The sequence below is a fragment of the Gigantopelta aegis genome, chromosome 4 (genome assembly GCF_016097555.1).
Source record: "Gigantopelta aegis isolate Gae_Host chromosome 4, Gae_host_genome, whole genome shotgun sequence".
In the NCBI taxonomy this organism is placed as follows: Eukaryota; Metazoa; Mollusca; class Gastropoda; order Neomphalida; family Peltospiridae; genus Gigantopelta; species Gigantopelta aegis.
In genome coordinates, this window is record NC_054702.1 from 56,624,057 (window position 1) to 56,648,194 (window position 24,138).

The 24,138-nt window shown below is 34.5% G+C and overlaps 1 protein-coding gene across 1 annotated transcript in view; it reads left to right on the plus strand.

Moving 5' to 3' along the window:
* Positions 1–24,138, plus strand: part of LOC121369898 (suppressor protein SRP40-like) — a gene marked incomplete at its 5' end in the record, with an annotated part of 33,476 nt that overhangs the window by 598 nt on the left and 8,740 nt on the right. The window contains 2 exons of the mRNA XM_041494977.1: positions 1–692; positions 23,437–23,534. The exon at positions 1–692 is cut by the window's left edge and continues 598 nt beyond it. Of these exons, the coding sequence (XP_041350911.1) occupies positions 1–692; positions 23,437–23,534 (790 nt within the window). The remainder of the gene's footprint in view (positions 693–23,436; positions 23,535–24,138) is intronic.

Here is a 24,138-nt window from a genome sequence, read left to right on the forward strand (position 1 = left end):
GCAGCAGTAGTAATAATAGTAGCAGCAGCAGCAGCAGTAATAGTAGCAGCAGCAGTAGTAGCAGTAGTAGCAGCAGCAGTAATAGTAGCAGCAGCAGCAGTAGTAGTAGTAGTAGTAGTAATAGTAGTAGCAGCAGCAGTAATAGTAGCAGCAGCAGCAGTAGTAGTAGTAGCAGCAGCAGCAGTAGTGGTAGTAGTAGTAATAGTAGCAGCAGCAGCAGTAATAGTAGCAGCAGCAGCAGCAGTAATAGTAGCAGCAGCAGTAGTAGTAGTAGTAGTAGTAGTAATAGTAGCAGCAGCAGCAGTAATAGTAGCAGCAGCAGCAGTAGTAATAGTAGCAGCAGCAGCAGTAGTAGTAGTAGCAGCAGCAGTAGTAGTAATAGTAGCAGCAGCAGCAGTAGTAGTAGTAGCAGCAGCAGCAGTAATAGTAGCAGCAGCAGCAGCAGTAGTAGTAGTAGTAGTAGTAGTAGTAGTAGTAACAGTAGCAGCAGCAGCAGTAATAGTAGCAGCAGCAGCAGTAGTAGTAGTAGCAGCAGCAGCAGTAATAGTAGCAGCAGCAGCAGTAGTAGTAGTAGCAGCAGCAGCAGTAATAGTAGCAGCAGCAGCAGTAATAGTAGCAGCAGCAGCAGTAGTAATAGTAGCAGCAGCAGCAGTAGTAATAGTAGCAGCAGCAGCAGTAGTAGTAGTAGTAGTAATAGTAGCAGCAGCAGCAGTAATAGTAGCCCTAAAATATATTTCAAAAAATGAAACGTGCATAAAATCAAATATTTCAGTGCGTGTATCTGACATAGAAATCATAGAATTTGCAACCCACCATGTCATCGTTTGTGAAATAGCTCTAACTTATTTCTGAGTAATTAAAATAAAGTGAATACTTTAGCGTTAGCGTGCACTATGTGGATATATCATACCGGTTTATCGTTATATCATACTATTTACTATGCATTTCCGACGTTGTGTCAAAGATTCAATAACAGCTGTTTCATTAATAAATATATATTCTTGAAGTTATAGGGACTACTCTAAGTATGTTGCCATTGTTATGACGTTGCCGACTAACATGATACTTTTTGACGACTATTATTACATATTCAATATAGTTTTCTGCATAACATATCAATGGTGGTATATTAAATGTGTTTCCGGTCTTCCTAATGTTTGAACTAGGACAAACTGCATTTTATTTCCTAATATATAGTTTTTAATGTACGTATGAAATTTGTGGGAATAGATATCCAGTTTGGGCTATGTACAAACATTTAGGACGACCAAAACACATTGAATATGTTTTCTAATATATGTGTTCCAACGTACGGAATTATTGGCAATAGATATCCAGTTTGGGCTATTTACAAACATTTAGGACGACCAAAAACACATTGAATATGTTTCCTAATATATTTGTTTTCCAACGTATGGAATTATTGGGAATAGATATCCAGTTTGGGCTATTTACAAACATTTAGGACGATCAGAAACACATTGAATATGCTTTCTAATATATTTGTTTTCCAACAGTATGGCTGTATATTAAATGTGTTTCCGATCTTCCTAATGTTTGAACTAGGACAAACTGCATTTTATTTCCAAATATATAATTTTTAATGTACGTACGGAATTATTGGCAATAGATATCCATTTTGGACTATTTACAAACAGTGGGACGATCAGAAACACATTGAATATACAGACCCTGTTATTCTCAACAAGAATCTGTATTTAGTATGTAATTTTGGTTGCTACACAATTATTAATGTGAAACATATTACAGTGACAGAAAACTCAGGAGAGTCCATTAATAAAGGCCGTACACAAGAGTTACCAACATTATCTCGAATGTACAAACAATATGCAAAGGAGATTAGCGTCTTCGTTTCTAAATTTACAACAACAAAAAAAAGAAGACGATAAAACATATTCCTTGCAAAATCGACATTTTTATGTATGGTTTAAGGAGGCGAAGGAAGTACCAAAAAGAGTACAGTTTGTATGTTCCTAAAAATAAAAAATAAATAAAATTTAAAAACTGTTTTTTTTCTCTCACTATTTTCGTGTTTGTTTTCAAGTTGTCTGTGTAGAACTCACTTTATATAATTATGTCATCGCACTAAGTGGCTGTTTAATTATTTTTTTTACATCGATGGAAATGGTTATTTTGGAGAGTAATCGAATATCTGTATGCTATATTAAACTGTTGAAGGAAGGAAACAAAGAGTGTAGTTTTTTCTTACCAGACCTTGAAGCATTCAATGGTTTTAAATGTCATTGCAGACAGATGCGTACTTTCCACACCTTTTCGCTACATTTAGTGCCTGACTGAAGAAACAGCTAGCCTCTCTTTATTCGTTTTCTATTTTCTACACCTCGCAAATTGTTTTAAGTAATTAACCTGCTTTAGCCTATATTTTCGTTTGCATCTTATCGGCTGTTTACTCTCAATTTGTTCCACCTGGAATGATGAGTTATTTTCTGTAGAGCGTAAACAAGCGATGCTTCCGTTAAGAGAACGAAAATAGACCCTAGGTGCCCATGCGAATTTGGTGAATTAACAGAGACTGCCTCGGAGGATATGGAGATATCTAAATTCGTTGGAAGAGTTTTAAAAATATCGCAAGTGACAAATTAAGACGACAAAAATCGTTTAACATATCCCCAAATAGTATCTAAAATGCACGGCCGAATCTTTTTTTTTCTAGTAAGCCAATTTATTTATTTATTAAATCACATTTTTAAAATATATACGTCCTTCCACTTTACAAGGCTATATATAGTATGTCTACTAAAATATATATTTACCGTTTAACGGCAGCATACAATAAAATAGATTTACACAATGCTGAAAGTTTTGTTTTTTCTTGAAACTTAATATCTATACATACTGAAATTAATTAGAATGTTATAATAAGTTAAATAGATGTTAAAGACTTATTGAAAATTGGGACCCGGTAAAATAAAGTATTCTTACATAATTATAGTTGAAAGAAGTATGTATAAACTATAATTTGCAAACGAACCTGTTTTAATTGGCACTGTGTACAGTAGCTACTGTATGTAAGAGACATAAATGTGTCTTCTACCTGTATATTATAACGGTTATTTGGTCAAAAATACCATTTTTAAATGCCATGGGTGATATTTGTTTTATAAACGTATGAATGCAGCTAAAAGGATAGTCTTTTCCGTTTGAGTCACGAAAAAACATTCGTGGATGCAGGTTACACAAATGATTAATCTCTGGAATTTTGACATACAGAAACAGTCACCGTGTGTAGATCGTTGAATAAAATTTTATAAATAATTATTAATTAATTAGCGTAAAATTAATTATTATTTTATAATAAGGCATTTTTTTTTTTTTTAATATTGGAGTAAAAGATAATAAAAAATAAAACCGTCGGTTATAATTATCTATAACCATCGGTTTGATTAGAAAACAAAGGAACATAGACGAACGTGGGAATGTCAGTGTCTGTATCTCCAGTACAGATAGATTACTATATTATTATTTGGTTTCATTTCCATCAAATTGTGATACAAAATATACAATAATATTAATAACAGCAACAAGAACCAAAACTGTCCATATTATTGTTTAACAATAATATTAACAACACGAACAACAACCAAAGCTATTAATATTATTTTCTTCTTTTTTGGTGGGTGGGTGGGTGTGTTTGTTTTGGGTGTTTTTGGTTGTTTGTTGGGGTTTGGGTTTTTTGGTGGGGGGGGGTGGGGGGGTGGGGGGTGGGGGGGGAGGGGGTTGTTTGTTTGGTTGGTTGTTGGTTGTTGTGTGTGTTTGTTTTGTTTTGTTTGTTTTTTGGGGTGGTAGTCGTGTTTGTTTGTCTCTTTGTTGTTGATTTTATGTTTTTATTGTTGTTATGGGGTGGGGGTTTTTTGTAGCTTCTTCAAGGTTTTTATTCCTTGTTGTAGCTATAAAATACTAATACTTACATATTGAAGAGCAAATATTTTTCCTCACAGACTGTGTTGGCAAATTCCCAACCCGACTGTTCGTGGTCCACCACTTGGGACGGTAAGGAATATTTGTGCATGTGTTAAGGGTGACGAAGATCGATATATACCGAACAATACAAGAAACGCAAAAATTCTAAACAAAAATTCCATGATGCAAGTAACTCTGTAAATAGACTGTCCAGATGGGCCTGAAATGTTCCCAAGACATCGATAATTTTAAATGCAAAAACTAAAAACTAAGGGGATTCCAGCTGGATAATTTTAAATTAATTAAACAAAACAATATTAATCTTTGCGTTTATTTTTTTGTTCAGTATGAATGACAAATGTTAAGACCGCACCGAAGAAGTGAGTTCTCTCGCGTAAACGAAATTGTGTACCGGGGGAAGGGTGGAGTTGGGTGTGGGGGTTGTTTGTTCACTAGAAATTCTCTCTCTCTCTCTCTCTCTCTCTCTCTCTCTCTCTCTCTCTCTCTCTCTCTCTCTCTCTCTCTCTCTCTCTCTCTCTCTCTCTCTCTCTCTCTCTCTCTTATTTTGTTCTAGGGATTTTGTTGTGTTCTTTCTTTCCAGTATTTTAAAAGCTAAATGACAAGTATATTATTTTTAATCATTAGTTTATAAAAATCCATATTAGATTAGAATGTGTTCTGTAATATAACATTTCTGTAGCCAAACAGCATAACAAAGGGAAAAAACTAAAACAAAAACAAAAACAGTGACACTATTATTTTAAAAATATGTGTAGACATCTTCACCTTTAAGTATCTCGATGTGTACGTATTTTAATACCATAATAACGATGTTAGCCTAAAGACACATACTATGGGTTTTCACTGGATCCACTAGAAAAATAATGGACATTTTGTAACATTCAACTTACTATAGGTATTGTAAAGACTGATAATTTTCTATAATGTATGGCTTGATCACGACACCGTTTTGGGATGGGGGGGGGGGGGGGGGGGGGGGTGTCAGATTTTTTTATTTAGATTAGTTTTTTTAGAATTTTCTTTTGTACCTTTTGTTCTCATATAAAACCCTGAACAATAAATTATATGCAATAAAGAACAAAGTACACTGCAAAAGAAAGAAAACACACTTTAATTCGATATTTCAATAGTCAATACCATAACTGTTTTATGTTACATTCTGTAATAATACTTCATTATACAGGATACTGTGACAGGCTGCAACGGCCGGTGCTTACCAAAGTGGAGGAAATCGTCACTTCTAATTTGAAAGAATAAAGGCCAGGCGGGAGAAATTCGATTTCTGCGATCACCGGGGCCAGTGACCGATTCCGTGACCTGCAGTAGCGGTCAGTCGGCCGGCGTCAGAAATCAATATCCGTCGACACACATGAGACTGACCTCGAACCGGTTCCAAAAGTATTCGGCAGCATTCTCAGAGCTCAGGTTTTCAGGGATGTTCCAGACACGATCACATGGGGTAGTGTAGAGGGAAGGAGGGTGAAATTATTTCAGTTATGCTCAGGACCGTAGGAACGAGTTAGGGTGGGATGGCACAATATCTAGCCGGGGATGGGTGGGTGGGTTGGGGGTTACAAGCAAGATATTTTTTTTATCTTTATTTATATAGAATAGAACCAAATAACGTACATTTTTGTCCTCGGAGAAGAGGGGGGTGGGGGACACAGTCCAACCGATGCTTGCTTAGTTTTATGAATTTTGTTATGCAAATAATTATGACCAAATTATTTAGTGTGTATTCTGTTCATAGTGCATATTGCTGGTGGGCGTCTGTGATTATATGATGTGTGTGTTTGTAGTTGTGTGTTTGTCTGTCTAACCGTATAACTGTCTGTGCGTGTGTTGGCTCCACCATCCAGTACTAATATAATGATTTCTGAAACAGGTTTAATTTACTCCTGGGGACTATACAAAATTCTAAATCTAAGACTGTAAGATTGTATACAGTTATAACCCTTTAATACGAAAGAAACGAATCTTGCCCCCACGCACACCATTCCCCACACACATTTATTTATTTTATATTTATATTTATATTTATATATATATATTTTTTATTTTTTTATTTTTTTTGGGGGGGGTGGGGGGTGGGGTGGGGGGTGGGTACGGGGAATTCTGGAGATTTTCAAAAAATAATTACAAACCTAGTTCCCACCCTCTTGTAATCGGTTACAGCTATCTAAAATATTGTCATAATTCAGTTTAGATGACATTATATGGCTTAAAATACAGCTTTATTAATAATTTGTATTTGTCTGCATCCTTTGACAGTTTCCTCGCGAATTTCTATCAGGGAATTATCTAGATAAAAGACTCGGACACAAAAGGATTAACATATTTCCACTGTCTCACTAATTGTAGCCCAACTTTCCTTTCGTAGATCTACTAATAAAATAACCCAGTATATTATTATTTTTCCGAACAGAAGACCAATTGCTAAAAGAGGCGTAATGGGGCTATTCTTTTCACAGAAATGGCAGTTAGTATTGTGTTTTATTACATAGAATTTGACAAATCAGAATGTATATTAATCTCGAGCTTTTCTTCGTGATGGTTAGTGACAATATATCTGTATTCCTCTTACGTTAATAGAGGGAGGACTAAAGAAGACATAAATACACCACGAATGCTTAAAACGTGACGAGCTTGTTGCTATGGTTACTGGTTAGAACAAAAAGTATTACTATTCCCTCTTGGTACGTGTAATTTACAGATTTCCATTTTGGTAAGACAGCAATTTTTTTTTTTAAATCAATATCTCAATAAATTTTAACAATAAATTTTAAATACGTTATCCAAATTTAAGTATAAATCAGTAGTCCTAGATAGGTAGAGAGAGAGAGAGAGAGAGAGAGAGGAGAGAGAGAGAGAGAGAGAGAGAGAGAGAGAGAGAGATTGAGATTAAGCAAATTAATTTTATTTATTGTAACTGAAACCGTGTAAATTTATGAAATAATTCTTACCTCAGTTCATTGTTTTATCAGTTTTATATTATTTATATTTCATAATCTCGAGATAATTATAGATTTTGTTTTTGAAAAACGCAGACAAAAGAAATATTTGTACATAACCATGTAATCATGTACATGAAACTGAATACATAACCACTAATTTAGTTTTTTGTCTAAGTATTTTTAGAAACATTTGTTTTCATTTATAAAGATGTTTGCAATATATTAAATCCTCACTTACACGTACAACTAGATAATAGTATGTACATGTACAATAATATATTTACATCTCGATTTCGGTAATAAATAATTCAAAGAAACGAGAAAAAAACCCACACAACAAAAAAACCCAACCCCAAAACAACTATTAATAAACACATGACGTAAAGAAAATTAAATAACATTGTGCATGTGTACGCTAGCAGAACGTTTCACATTAATGATGTTTAATATGTTAGTTTTGATTCAGTAAATTGGTCCGGCAGTGACAGTGGCAGTCCTCGTTATGGCGGTCAAAAGGATGTATTGCCCAGTAAAGGAACTAGTCGGAAGTGGCTGTCCTCCTCCTATAGACGAAACACTAGATACAGATTCATGGAATCAACTACTATTTGGTTTATAAATATCCTTCACCGTTACAAGCACGCCCCCACTACTCGTATAGACAGACGTAGTAACAAAACACAAGTGTCACATTTTACACGTGTAGTATCAAAATACGCTCCATTTCGTTATTAAACCTAAAAATTGACAGATGTAAAATTAATAAGTACAGTTTGTAAGCAAATGCTAAATCTGGGTAAAACATTTTATTATTATATACTGAACAACTTAAGAAATGCAAGTATTGACTTAGTGTTCTTTAATTTAGTTTTAAATAATTTAATTTAAATCCTAGTAGTTTTTGTGTCTATTAAAATGATTGTTTTGTAAACATTTTAGGCTCATTTGGACTGTCTGTTTACCGAATTAATTTTATTAGTACAAGTATATATTAAGATTTGGAGTTGTTCATTATATTCTGTCATGCGCAGACATTCTAATATGGAGTTAGTTCGAGTGGCATCTATCACTATTCTGTTTATATTTATCTGTGAGAATATTGTCACAAAGAATTGGACCCCACATATAAATATTGCCATGTATTAGTGATCGACAAATCTGCTTATGTTCTGAAGGCAATCATTTTACGACTGACACCATCACAAGTGTAGAAAGACGATGAAAACATCCACACATTATTATCCAAAGTCATTTACCAACAAGCTCTTTAACTTACTTTATAACGAACGGCCTAATGCCTGGGTTGAATGTGTGTTTCGATGTTCATCTATAACGTTTATAACGAATTGGCCTAATGCCTTGGTTGAATGTGTGTTTCGATGTTCATCTATGACGTTTATAACGAATGGCCTAATGCCTTGGTTGAATGTGTGTTTCGATGTTCATCTGTGACGTTTATAACGAATGGCCTAATGCCTGGGTTGAATGTGTGTTTCGATGTTCATCTATGACGTTTATAACGAATGGCCTAATGCCTTGGTTGAATATGTGCTTCGATGTTCATCTACCGGCCTCGGTGGCGTCGTGGCAGGCCATCGGTCTACAGGCTGGTAGGTACTGGGTTCGGATCCCAGTCGAGGCATGGGATTTTTAATCCAGATACCGACTCCAAACCCTGAGTGAGTGCACCGCAAGGCTCAATGGGTAGGTGTAAACCACTTGCACCGACCAGTGATCCATAACTGGTTCAACAAAGGCCATGGTTTGTGCTATCCTGCCTGTGGGAAGCGCAAATAAAAGATCCCTTGCTGCTAATCGGAAGAGTAGCCCATGTAGTGGCGACAGCGGGTTTCCTCTCAAAATCTGTGTGGTCTGACGCTATATAACCGTAAATAAAATGTGTTGAGTGCGTCGTTAAATAAAACACTTCTTTCTTTCGAAGTTCATCTATAACGTTTATAACAAATGGCCTAATGCCTGGGTTGAATGTGTGCTTCGATGTTCATCTATGACTTTTATAATGAATGGCTTAATGCCTTGGTTGAATGTGTGTTTCGATCTTCATCTGTGACGTATATAAGTTAATTTAATTAATGAAGGAAAGAAATGTTTTATTTAACGACACAATCAACACATTTTATTTACGGCTATATGGCGTGGGACATATGGTTAAGGACCACACAGATATTGAGAGAGAAAACCCGCTGTCGCCACTTCATTGGCTACTCTTTTTCGATTAGCAATAAGGGATCTTTTATATGCACCATTCCACAGACAGAATAGTACATACCACGGTCTTTGTTACACCAGTTGTGGAGCACTGGTTGGAACAAAAAATAGCCCAATGGGCCCACCGACGCGGATCGATCCTAGACTGACCGCGCATCAAGCGAACGCTTTACCACTGGGCTACGTCCCGCCCTTAATTAATGAAGACAGTTATTGGCGCATGAAATACAAAGCATCATTGCCTTTATGTGAACTGGTATATCAAAGACTGTGGTATGTGTTGTCTTGTCTGTGAGAAAATACATATAAAATATATCTTGCTGCTGATGGAAAAATATATCGGGTTTCCTCTAAGACAATGTTTCAAAATTTACCAAATGTGTGATATCCAATAGACGGTGCTTAATAAATCAGTGTGCTCTACCGATGTCGTTAAACAAAACACATTTAAAGTTTACCTTTAAGTGTGTGTGTGTTAAAATTGTTTCAAAGAATACCTCAGTATTTTTTAAACATTTCAATAAAACATTTCGAAAAATAAATTTAATAGAAATGGTAATAGAGCAGATTCTATTGAAATAAGTGGGGGTTGTATTGACATTTTAACACACGTATACTTCAAACCTACCATGGTTTTAATGCGCTTGTGATTTCCTTAAAGGGACATTCCCGAGTTTGCTACATTGTAAGATGTTTCCGACTAATAAAATATTTCTACGATTAAACATACATTTTAAATATATTTTCTTGTTTAGAATGTCAGTGTCTGTATATTCAATGTGTTTCTGGTCGTCTTAATATTTGTAAGAAGTCCAAACTAGATTTTGTCTTCAAATAATTTCGTACGTACGAATTTTTTTATTTTAGGAAATAAAATTAAATTTAACGCAATACAAATATTAGAACGATCAGAAACACGTTTAATATACAGCCACTAATATATTATGCAGAAATATATACTTGATATGTAATTACAATCGTTAAAAAGTCTCTGTTAGTCGATAACATCTTAAAAATTGCAGCAAACTCAGGAATGTCCCTTTAAATAACAATATACAATGAAATATGTAAAATGTTTAGCAAAATTGTATAATGAGGTAAACACGTCTTCCCTTTATTATACCACCGATGACGAAATTTGAATGTCAAGCATGAAATTTAATTATGACCTCAACCCCATATTATTATCAGTCACTATCCTAAAATAACGTTAAAGGTCATTGTGTTGCTTTTGATTTGTGATCCACACCTACTGTCCTAACAGAGAGTACAATTATCACCTCTATTATTTAAACGGAACTGCAACAATTTGCATTTTAAAGTGTCATATTGTCGCATTTTTAAAATGGTCCAGTTTCGTTTAATTATGTAAGAAATTGTTAACTGAATTGTATTTCTATAATTGAAATTATGATGCAGAATACTGTATGCATAATGTGTGTTGATCTGTTTGTTGAAACGTGCGCAAGAGCGCAAATATTCCTGAGTAAAGACAGCTATTACGTAGATAACAGAGAATTGTAAGCCCTTGGTGAAGACTGACATACAGACGAAACGTTGCACATAAATTGTGACAAAAGCGATAAAGTGTTCAACGTTTTCCAGTTTGTGTTTTGTATAAAAGTTTTACAATGTTGTTTTTTAATTTAGTTATTTCATGCAATTATTCATAATATTTGTAAATAGTTATAATAGTTTCTTTAAATTAAAACAGAAAAATGCTGACAAATAAAATCACGAATAAATGTTGTTTATATTTTAAAATATAACTACGAACTGTGCAGTAAATATTTTGATTTAATAGAGTATATTTGATATAACAGTATGATATGATAACTTAACTTATTGATGAAATTCATATATTCATGATTTGTTTTACATATAAACATTACATCGAAACTGCTTTCACGTGCAAAAATTGAACCGACATGTTTTACAAATGAAATTTAGCATACCATAAACATAGCACGCTCACCACCACCAATAAAAAGAGATAACACATTAAAACATTAATATCACATTTATTATTTTTAACGCAAAATAATGTATCTAAATTGTATATAATTTTGCGAGGATATCTTTGGATTTCATCCAAAACGCGCCCCACATGCACATTACCACCACCCGTTTTTATGAGATTCTAGATGAAAAGTAAGTAATTATTAATTATCACAATGAAATTCAAGATAAAACAAAATATACTTTATTGGTGGAAAGGCTTCGTACCAGTAGATATTGTTGTGCACCAAATGGAGAAAATGGCAATTTAATAACAAAATTCTTGAATAATAATGAATCAAATTTAATATTAGAAATTCTATATACATCATATGGAGAAAAAACAAAACATTCATTAAACTATATAAAATAAATACCAAAAATTCAGTTCCGTTCCTTTAAAAATAATCAACGACCGTAGCTTTAAAAAACAGTCTTTGTCCTAAACAAAATTTGGCCATTCGTACGTTTTATATAAAGCGAAATGAGGTTAAAACCAATTTATTTATTACTGGATGTACACAGTTTTTTAAAAGAGTGAAACTAAGCCCTATCAGACAAGCATATCAAGATGTTTGCCAATAGCAACTGCACCAGACAGCCGTGAGCTCGCTGGACGAATCGATGGCCCTGTTCTGTCCTTTTAGTCGGCTTATGACGTCGACGTTGTTTGGCCAAGATGAAGAAAATAATCGATAGAAATGGGGTTGCACCAATGGAGAGAGAGAGCAGAGTGATCGTTGCAGGCGAAACTGACATGGATAGGGAAAACTAAATGACAAGATACTTATTTGACGTGCTTTCGGTTTGATGTCTTCATTAAGACATCAATCTGTTTGATGTTGGAAGGCTACAGAAAAACGGAATTAAGAGTCTCAAAAGAAAACGAAAATAATTAAAAAGATGATTATAATAATGCAAAAATAATAATAACGGTTATTTATAATCAAAATATAAAATATGTTTTCCACATACAAAAATAAATTGTTATACATTTTTATTTTTAAAATAAATGTCTTGATTTACTTAATATTTTCAGTTATGATATTGTTTAGTGTACTTATAGAGAGGCCAGTTGTGAGGTTTTTTCCTTAACAGTACGAAAATGTAATTATACTTTAAAACTAAAATAATATGTGCATTGCAGTCGTATACACCTGTGTTTTTATAAATAGTTATCATATATCTCCTTGATAATACCTAAACTAGATGCCACCTAGCAATTTTTTTATATAGCATAACACTTCCCAAGACCCTTGTTTGCAGGAATGTGGGTTCGAGACAATGATGTCATTATGGAACGTGATATTCTCGTACCAAAGGGAATTAAGATAATCATACAATCATGATCTGCATGATCCGTGTTCGATTTATCAGTTCTACCTGATCTTTTCTGAAATCATAACTCGATAATTACTGTACAAGTTTCTAGCATTCATCAACATCAACAACAAAAATAATACCTACCTTCCCTATTTGTTTCATCATGAAACCTTAAACAAACAGGGTTTTTTGGTCTTAGGCCTACTTTTCATCAATTAGTGCTAGACAATTATACAGTAATTATCGAGTTATGATTTCAGAAAAGATGCATATTAAATCAGGTAGAACTGATAAATCGAACACGGATGATGCAGATCATGACTGCATGGTTCTCTTGATTTCGTTTGGTACGAGAATATTACGTTCCAGAATGACATAATTGTCTGCAATATAAATATAAAACAATTGCAAGGTGATATCTAGATTAGGTATTATCAAGGAGATATATGATAACTATTTATAAAAACATACATTGCTAATCCAAATACTTATATTTTGTGGCGAAACAAAAACGACAAAAAACACGAAAAAAACTAACAAACCACGAAACAAAACGAAATGATAAAACAACGACCCAAATATAACAACAACAAAAAACAGAGGGTGGCTGTTTTCTTACATAGTGATGTGCATACTATACACACCATGAACTGTTTGTAAGCAGTTTCAGAGAGGGGCAGAGCGTAAAATGATTTTAAAAAAACCCAAAAGAACATTTATTCAATCGGGAAAGATGCACGGCCGGTAAAATTGTTATTTGGTATGCTGTGCGAGCATTCAAATGTATCACTTAGTAACTCTTAATAAACTATCGATCATTTAAAAATATTTATATTCAAATTCTTAAGCCAGAGACGATAAGTAAGTCTGTAGTCAGTAGAGCTAGTTCGTTCTGGAAAGTTAGTTATATTAACATAGTGTGTACCTTTAAATTTTTAATAAAATAAAACAAAATTAAAATTTAAAAAACCCCACCCAAAAACAACCCAAACAAAAACAAACAAACAAACAAAACTCAAAAAGACTAATCCCATACAGACCCTACTTTATGTTTAAATTCCACATATCCTATCAAGATGTAGAATCACTTTACTGATATTAAATCGATGTATTGTACTCGCTGCCTGCCCGTTTATTATCCCCGTCTGTCCGGTTGCGCAACACTTCAACGAGGAGGTCACAATGGTTCAAGTCCGTCAGAAACGTCAAGGTCATGCCACTCTGTCGCGGTCAGTCTGTCAGAGTCAGTGCCCGAGATGTACTATGCAGATGTGTTGCTAAGATACGGCGGAGTTCCGGCTTGTGCACTGATTTCCACATAATTATCGTGCGATTGCTTAAATTGTAATTTTATGAGGTGAGATGCGACGGGAGGCAATCATTTATTGATCTTTCTGTCATATTTTCTTCATTTTGCTAGAATAACTGAATCAGAACAATTTTGTTTTCATTCTGTAATTTAAAAAATCAAACCGAATATTTTCTCTTTCAAATAATTATTATTACTTCTTTTTCTTTTTTTGGATGCAATATTTTCCTTTTAATTATTTTTTCATAAATACGAAATAAACTTTAGATTTGATTAGGTATGAATTGCCTCTGGTTGTTTTAAATTAGGTTTCAACTATTTATGTTGTCAATTTTTATTTGTATAAATTCAGTCCTTAGTTTAAAATTGTTTTGTTAACCAGTGGTTAAGCTGTTGAAAGTTAAAAGAACGGAGTCAGATGGGAGTGATAGTGAAAGTTACAGTAGTGACAGCGACAGTGACAAGAGTGTTTATTTATTCGGAATAAAAAGTAAAAGAGATTCTTTCAAAACAAACACAGGAAGAACTGCTACTTACAAGAGAAACTGTTTTGTGGTACAGCTTAAAACCAGAAAATAAAAGGTACAAAAACGTGATGGTTTTTAAAGACTATTTAGAAACATAGACATTACAAAACAGTGATAAAATAATAATTTCAAATATTGAAAAGAATTTTAAATAATAATAATAAGATATAATGTTTATACTTACCTTTGGATCGATGATATGAGGAGTAGGGCTGCCATAAGTCCCTGTGGTTTTGTTGTTATCTGATCTGAAAATAGAAAGAATAAAAATGTAAAACGAAAAAAAACAACAACAAACCAAAAAAAGCCAATGGTTAAGCTAACTAACGTTTGAACAACTGGCTCCTTGTGTCTATTATTCTCTGATTTCACCCACTGTGGGGGCCTGACACTGTCTGTGAGTCGTGTTATGGGATGATAGGCAAATATATAATATGATGGGGGGGGGGGGGGGACGTGATTCAGGGGATGGTCATTATTACTGGGGTTTTTAATTTTTTTTTTTAAAACGTCGTCACTGCAGACGAATAATTTCTGTTTGTTTTTCTAAGGCTGTTTTGGTTCTTGAATGTCTTCACATATTATTATTATACCGTGTACATTTTGCTGAATTGTGAATGCACAAATGTTTTACAATACACAAATATTCCTAATTTTCATTTCGAAAGTGTTATTTAATTTTTTTTAAAGTCCAAGAAATATTTTTTTTTTTTAAACCTGGAAAAGAGAAAGCAAAAACAAAATCACCTTATCACAAATACATTATTTTTAATACATAGAAATAAAAATTTAAAGAAAATATAACGTTTATTTTAAATTCCTTTTTACTATACATATTTTTTAAGAGTGAAAACAGGATGAAATAAATGAATTCAAAATTCTGGTAAGTTAAAAAAAAATATGTTTCAATTGATTATTTGATGTTTTGCACTTTTGTTATAATATCTACATTATGTATAATCCGCTGCTTTGAAACAGACTAAAGGAAAGTAATAAAATAGCAAGCAACACACGCACACACACACACGGACACACACAAAACGCCCCCAAAAATACCTAAAAGCAAAGCAAAACAAAACAAAACAAGAGTCCATTACAAAACGAAACCAAAACACAAAAAATAAAACAACCAACCAAACATACCCTCCCTCTCCACAAAATACAAAACAAAACAAAACAAAAAACCAACAAAGAACCAAACAATAAACAAACAAAAAACAAATAAAAGAAATATACACAGAAATTTACTACAAGCATAATTTTGTTCACAGATACGAAGCATTATATTATAATATTATCTTACCTGTACAATATTAGATATTGATAAAATATATTAAAGAACAGTCTAACAATTATATGTATTAAATAGGCCGTGTAAACATTCTGCAATTCGTTCATTTAGTCTCCAATAACTTTACACTGCCATTGCAGTTATATTATTTATATTGTTTCGAAGGGTTTTTTTTAAATGAGGAGATACTTTAATAAACTGCCTTTTTGTCTTGTCTGACTTCCTGCCTACTTGTCTACCTACCTATATGCCTGTCTAATCTTTCAAAGTATGTACACATTAATGCTGTCAAAACCGTTATAGTACCAGATGTTTGCAAAAGATTAGTGTATAGTACTGATCGGATGGCAAAACCTTGTGTCACTCATCTTTCCAGCGTTCAAAAAAAGGAAATAAGCCAATATGTCACAGCAGTAACCGGTTATTCTATATTTGGTGAAGACAATAACAAGACATTAAAAGGTTTAATTGAGACAATTCCATCAGCCAATGCCGCAAATAGACTTCTCGGAACCTCTAACACGAAATATGGGAATAAGAAATACATTATAGAACATTAAGAGTCGGAGAACTAATTTAACTTACTAAGCTTGTTTGATTTATATGGCTTGCTGTAGCACCCACAAAAACAATAAATTAATTAAACATATATTTGTGCTCTTTGAGCTCTACAGTATAATCACTTGAAAACTAGTAAATGCACGCGAACGAATTTCTTTTTTACCTGGGTTTCTAAATAAATTAAATAGTCAAATTCACATTTTGAGAGTAGGAAAAATAGGGAAAGCAAATCAATGTTTAAACATCATCAACTTGTTGTGGTTGCTGAAATATTTTAATTTTATTTCTGATTACTATACGCTATTCAGCAGTGATGTTTTGTGCACTGTTTTTCAATGTGTCACTAAATATTAATGATGCTGAAACTCAGCTCCGATACACTCGAAACACTTATAATGTGGAATATGGATATAATAATTAGATTTATTTCAATATATCGTCTAAATGCAGGTTATTTATTAAAGTGAATAATAACTATTAAAAATATGATGTGTTTTTTTCATATTGAAATTTACTAATTAACTTTCGAAATTCAGATATATTACTGGTTTTTGTCTATTTACTTTTAAGTATTATTTCACTAATTGCTAATTTTTAATAAATATATATATGATTATATAAGCATAATTATACATACATACATACGTATATATATATATATAAAACAGCCATGACCATTGGATCTAATATGATTTAATGATTACGTTCAAATACTTAAAACAGAGTGAACTTTATTAAACTAATCGCCATGAAGTTGAGGGTTTTACGAAGGTGTAATGGTGTTGAAGGAATCAGTGTCATTTGTTCTTCTGGTGACATCACAACGCCCAATATAAATGAGAATAACAATGTTTAATACGAGTACGTAGCTCACAAATAATACAACAATCATGGCGGGCCAACATTCGGCTGCTACCATCAAATAAAATACATCTGGAATATATTTTATACATATTCAAACATCACTTTCGTTATGGATCATTATTATTGCAACACAGCCAAGAAGAGCATTGCACCGTTTCACCCTCTCTGTAAGATGCATTTTGATGTTCCAGGCTTTGTTACCACTTTATTTTATTCATGCTATCGTCTGGAGAGCTGCACAACCACGAAGAGTTTAATGTATATTTATGAAATGCATTATATGTTTTAATTTATGGTGTTGACAAAAGTTAATTATTGTGAGATGCCAAGAACCCATCATATGCAGTCATCTAGATGGTGATATTTCGATCTGGGGACAAGACTCGCCGAGTTCCTGATCAACATTTCAACCAGGGAGGCTGTACTATTTATATATCAGTTATTACATGGCTTCTTTTTCTATCATTAGCTACAGCAAGAATGCCATTTTAACAGAATGCTCGAAATCGTTTGCTTCTTGCTATGCATACATATGTAACATTCGATATTTAATAATAATAAATGCAGTAAACCTTATTCACCAGGCTAATGAAACATTTGAGTAAGAATGTTTTAAGTGTTATATTGTGGTCTATTAGCGGAGATAACCATGTGTTTTTTTTTAGTTGGTTTTTATTTTCTTTGTTTGTTTCTTTATTGGTTTGTCACATTAATGAGCATTTTTATCCGGCAGTAGCCGATGAGAGAAAAAGGTTCCCATAGTTTCAACACTACATTCATAACCTCACCTCTGTTACGACTAATGTCCATTACCACACTATGCATCGTAACATACCGTAGTTGAGGTAACGGAATTGGGGGCACGGTAAATAACTAATAATGGTAATATTTTTTTTTATTATTATTATTAAATTAAAGAAGTTGAAAATTATTAAACCTACATGAGGAGACATCTTCTTGATTATTAATATGTTTGTTTTCTATTCAGAACTGTGGCATTTGTCTTCTTTTATGAAAAATACCCACACAACAATTTCCTTTGACATCACTTGCTGTAAAGTAAAACCTCCTAGATTTTCTCGGACTTCGTTTATTTAATATGTACATTTACCTCATTAGATCCACAGATGTGGTAAAGTCATGAATCCGCTGCTGGGATATCGCAGGCCTCGGTGGCGTCGTGGTTAAGCCATCTGACAACAGGCTGGTAGGTACAGGGTTCACAGCCCGGTACCGGCTCCAACCCAGAGCGAGTTCTTAAGGGCTCAATGTGTAGGTGTAAGGCCACTACACCCTCTTCTTTCTCACTAACCACTAACCAACTAACAACAGCCCAGATAGCTGAGGTACGTGCCCAGGACAGCGTGCTTGAACCTTAATTGGATATAAGCACGAAAATACGTGGAATACTTTTTTTGTTTTTTAGAAAACACAAAGTGTAATTGTGAATTAAAGTGTTACCTTATTTTTACACAATATTTTTTTGTGTAATATTGTACATGATTAAATATATAATAAATGATCAATCTAATTAAAATTAGCTCCACTATAGTGGAGCTAATTTTAATTAGATTGATAAATGATTAGATTAGAAGAAAAAAAGTATAGCTGATACAAAAAATGTCTAATTTAAGTTTTTTAACAAATAGATTTTTAATCCAGGTTGTCAAGTTCACTTAATACCTACAAGATAATTGCTATTATGTGATCTAGTTTTGTTGATTGCATATTATTGAGTATGTTAGGGTATTTTTCCTGCATAATAAGGGTTTTTCAAGAATTAATAACACGGAGGGTGATAGAAAGGGTGGACGAGGGGCCGATTTGACGTCGTAATTACTATTTTATGTCTTTGAGTAAGACGCATCAACAACCGTACTGCACTAAGGTGAAACATGTCAAACACATTACCTTGTCAGTGTGCTAAAGAACGTGTTTTTTTCTCCTCAAAATAACTTCAAGTATAATTAGAAAAAAGAAGAAGAAAAAGTGCAAAGAGTATCTGTTTTGAAACTGATACAAACTAATCACTTTTTTGCACTGCTGTGACACGACAGAGAAAACTTTATTGATTTTTGCGATCTATTTGCAGCGCGCATTTAGATGAACCAATCAACAAGATGTTCGGCGACCGGCAACCAATCACGTGCACCGGTTAACTGCAAATCAATAGTTGATGACATTTTACCGGATGTTCAAGAAAGACGTATGAGCTTTCTATAGGAACGTCGATGTGTCTAGGGAAATAATTTGATGCTTACGACATGCATTAAAAATATTCAAGGGGCGGGATGTAGCTCTGTGGTAGAGAGCTCGCCTGTGGTGCGATGGGTCGCAGAACCGATCGCCCTCGTCTCCCCCGTCCTAACCAGTCTACCACAAATGGTACATCTCTCCCGTCCCTCTCGCTGTCTCTGTCTTTCTGTCTTTCTCTATCTATGTCTGTCTCTCTATTACTATTTCGCTCTGTCTCTCTCTCTGTCTCTCGTTGTCTCTCTCTCTCTGTGTCTCTCTCTCTCTCTCTCTCTCTCTCTCTCTCTCTCTCTCTCTCTCTCTCTCTCTCTCTCTCTCTCTCTCTCTCTCTCTCTCTCTCTTTCTCTTAGCAATAGCAATTTTTCATTAATTTGCATTTCTCATTAATAATCTCCACTCTATCGTTTGAGACCATTCCGTGTAGTATGATTGGAGAAGTAAACCAATAAAATATCAATTTATTATTATAATAACAAGATATCAAGAATCTAATTATAAGGTAGTGTAAAATAATTTTGATTATTAAAGCTTTTGTGTTAAATTACATATTACTTATATTTTTGTGATAGGTTGTGTTGTGTTTAATAAAGTTCTATTACATATTCACATAAATTTATAAATACCTTAAGTGATCTCAATAATAAATATTTATTTGTGTCCATAAATTCATCAAACACATAATGTTTTGGTATACTAGTATATCAATTATTTTTTTCTCTCAAAATCTGTGGTATATAATACTCTCTTTTCCTCAATTTGATTGTTATCGAAATACATTTGTATAAAATAAGTTAAAAAGGTTTAGCCATTTGGTACTACTGCGTTGTATTTTATAAGTAAACTACATTCAATGACGTGACAGTTACACATTTCATTTTGTATTGGCTCGATCCCCGTCGGTGGGCCCATTGGGCTATTTCTCGTCCCAGCCAGTGCACCACGACTGGTATATCAAAGGCCGTGGTATGTACTACCCTGTCTGTGGGATGGTGCATATAAATGATGCCTTGTTGCTAATTGAAAAGAGTAGCCCATGAAGTGACGACAGCGGGTTTGCTCTCTCCATAAAATGTGTTGAATGCGTCGTTAAATAAAACATTTCTTTCTTTCTTTCATTTTATATTGAAAATCTCCTGTTACTTATACTGACAAATGATGCCTTAATTAAATCACTTTGAAAGTCGCGAGTTTTTTCTCTCTTTGTTTTTCCTTTTTTTTTTTTTATCCCACTGCCCCCTTTCCTTTCTCTCCTTTGAATTCCATCTCATTTATTCCCGATCTGGCAACTCCTATCTTACAACTTCTTTCGCTGTCCACCTCCACATCCCAGTCCTTGTCTCTCCAACCGCGACAGGTGCTTGTCTCTTGGCTATCTGTGCCACTTTTATTTAAGCACAATTACCAAACTGCTAAACTTTGTTGTCTTAATATCTATACATTTTATATTCCATATGTTCACGTTACTATTATATTATAATTATGTAATTGTTTTCATTAAATTATTTTGCATCTACATATATATATATAGCAGGAGAGGGCCTAGAAAGTTGGCAAACTTGTGCCCAATCATTTTGTTGTTTATGCCAAAAAATTTTTTTTCAATAAAAACACAAATACATGTATATTCAAAATGACTGATACAATTGGATTTTTGTTGTTATTATTGTGTGTGTGTCTGTGTCTGTGTGTGTGTGTGTGTGTGTGTGTGTGTGTGTGTGTGTGTGTGTGTGTGTGTGTGTGTGTGTTAATTAACATTAATAGCATATGATATAAATACATTTTCTATACTATTCAATCGAGCACTTAATACAAATACTATCGATATGTTAGAATATATACTTCATAGATATTTTAAAAGCAACCTGAAAGTCTTAAAACATTATCCACCAGAAACTCAGAATTATTATAAACATTTAAAAATACATTGAATAATGAAAAAAACAATGCATATTATAAACACACCAACAACACAACATAATTTAAACAATTTTGTTACACACACACACACACACACACACACACACACACACACACACACACACACACACACACACACACACACACACACACACACACACACACACACACACACACACACACACACACACACACACACTGGAAATTCCACAACCTCGTCATTGAACACGACTGCACAAAAAGCATTAAATAGATTTATATATCGTATAAGAAGTGTAATATAAGTTAATAAAATTGTTATTTAACATTTACAGATATATGAAGGGTCCAAGGGAATAACATATGATGTCCAAACAGATAGTCAATATTTTAAAGGTCGTGTATGTCACAATGACACGATAAAATACAAAGCTATAATAAGACAGACCATTAAGAGTTGTTGGTAAATCATACATGCTTAGGTGTAAATATTTAACGATTGCAGAGTAAATATCAATTTGCTAAAAGCGTGACATCACAGGTTATTCCCGTGCACCCTTCATATATTTATTAGTGTTAAACATACATTAAAGCAGAGGCGGATCTAGGGGGGGGGGGGGGGCGCAGGGGCATTTACGAACATAGGGGCGAGACGTATCCCAATGGTAAAGCGCTCACTTGGTGCGCGGTCAGTGTGGGATCGATCCCCGTCAGTGGGCCCATTGGGCTATTTCTCGCTCTAGCCAGTGCACCACGACTGGTACATCAAAGCCCGTGGTATGTGCTATCCTGCATATAAAAGATTCCTTGCTGCTAATTGAAAAAGAGTAGCCAATGAAGTGGCGACAGCGAGTTTCCTCCCTCAATATCTGTGTTGTCCTTAACCATATGTTCGACGCCATATAATCGTAAATAAAATGTGTTGAGTGCGTCGTTAAATAAACCATTTCCTTCCTTCCTTTTACGAACATTTGCCTTGATAAATTATACTTGTAAAATGCAGGAAAATGCAACAACTAATTTTCAATTTTCACGAAGGACCAAGTCCCCGAACCCCCAAATATTCACGTACTTTCCCTATTCCGACATATGCCTGACCATACTTATACTTTAATATTAAGTGTCTCCATGGCCCATTGGGGGGGGGGGGGGGGGGCAAAAATATTAGTCGCCAAATACTCAAATACGTCTCTGGTTCCAGGTTGAGTTAATGTTTACAGAAGCTCAAGACAAGTGTCTTAATGTGATCGTTTGACGGAAAATTAAAACGTCCGTGGCAATCTCCACGGCATTGCCGATTGCCGTGGGCAATTGTAAGGGTTGCCTGTGTGCATAGTGTGTATACAAGTAGAACGTGATAAGAAAATTGTAAGAGAATCTGAGTGAAGTGTAAGTGCGAGTGAAACACCTGCCGTTTCTATTTCAAGATCTATATATATTTTTTTTAATAATAATAATCAGTCACATGCCATGCCGCAGGCTACTAACCTGTATACGGTTCATTTATGCATGGAGTTTAATCACATAAAACGAGGAAGTTCAAACATGTGCTAACAAGTCCCTGATACTGATATTAAAGCCCATCTTATCATATCCCTTTAATGCTACAACAATGAAACAAAAAGACAAGAAGACATGTTTTTGTGTGTGTGACGATGGAACTACCATATCGGTGCCATTATCTGTAACTATCATGGCTTTAATAACCCTCATTATTGGTCAAACCCAGCCCCGAAGCATGTGGACATGCGTTATATATGTTCTATAATCACCAGCCATGCTTTTCAGGAACTGTGGACAATGCATGTTGATTACTTGACCTGCTTGCCCCCAAAACAGTAACATCTGGGTCCCCACAATGGAAGCAGAGTAATGGTTCAAAGCTACTCGTAAAATTGCCAAGAGTATTAGCTGAATATCCAACCACCACCTCCACAGTTGCCACTGCCTGCGGAACATTGCCCTGTGGTTCATCAAGGGACGTAGCGTGATTTAGAAATGGTGGGGGGAATGGGGGCGGGGAGGGATCGAATATGAACCTAGCGGATTCTTTTGTCTATATTTTCCCTAGACACCTATATAAAAGGGATAATATTACACTGTAAAATAGTGTTAACCTCAGCTGGGGGAGAGAGGGGGTGGGGGCATCCTAACCACCCGAACACAACCCAACTTACGCCCCTATGATCTACAAGCGGATAATCGGTAATGCTCTTTGCTGTGATATCCGTCGACAATGTAGCATGTTTTTATTGTTCTTTCTTCCAGAATGCGCTTGGACAAAGGAACATACCTCGGTCGTGCACACCTGGATACCGACAGATGTCGCTGCTGGCAACTTGCTCCCCGCGCTGCCGTGGACACGGGTATACACACAAGTGTTGTGTATGCACATGTATCATTCTTAGTAGCAGTGTAGCAACAAGATGCAGTTCGGTGGTAGAGCCCTCCTCTCCCCTCCCCTCCCCTCCTCCTCGCTGATGAAGCTCATATGATCACTGGCGAATGAATGAATGAATGAATGAATGTTTAACGACACCCCAGCACAAAAATACACATCGGCTATTGGGTGTCACAAATGATAAGTATATGAAGCCAGGGGATGTGCATGGGGGTCATGCCCCCAATAACACCCCCTTTTCCCCCAGTTTCATGACTCATAAATAGTGTGGCTTGCCCCCTACCTCCATGATGTGGGTAACCCCCAATATAAAACCCTGGCTACGCCAGTACTTAAAATCAATTTCCATCACTGCCAATATATTTCTAAACATTGGTAAAGTTAATCAGAATACGTACTGTTATTAATACTTGTAAATAAATAAATAAATAAATAAATAAACACTTAAATAAATAAAAACATACTTTTATACATACGTACATGATATATAATAAAGTTTGTTTTGTTTAACGACACCACTAGAGCATATTGATTTATTAATCATCGGCTATTCGGTGTCAAACATTTGA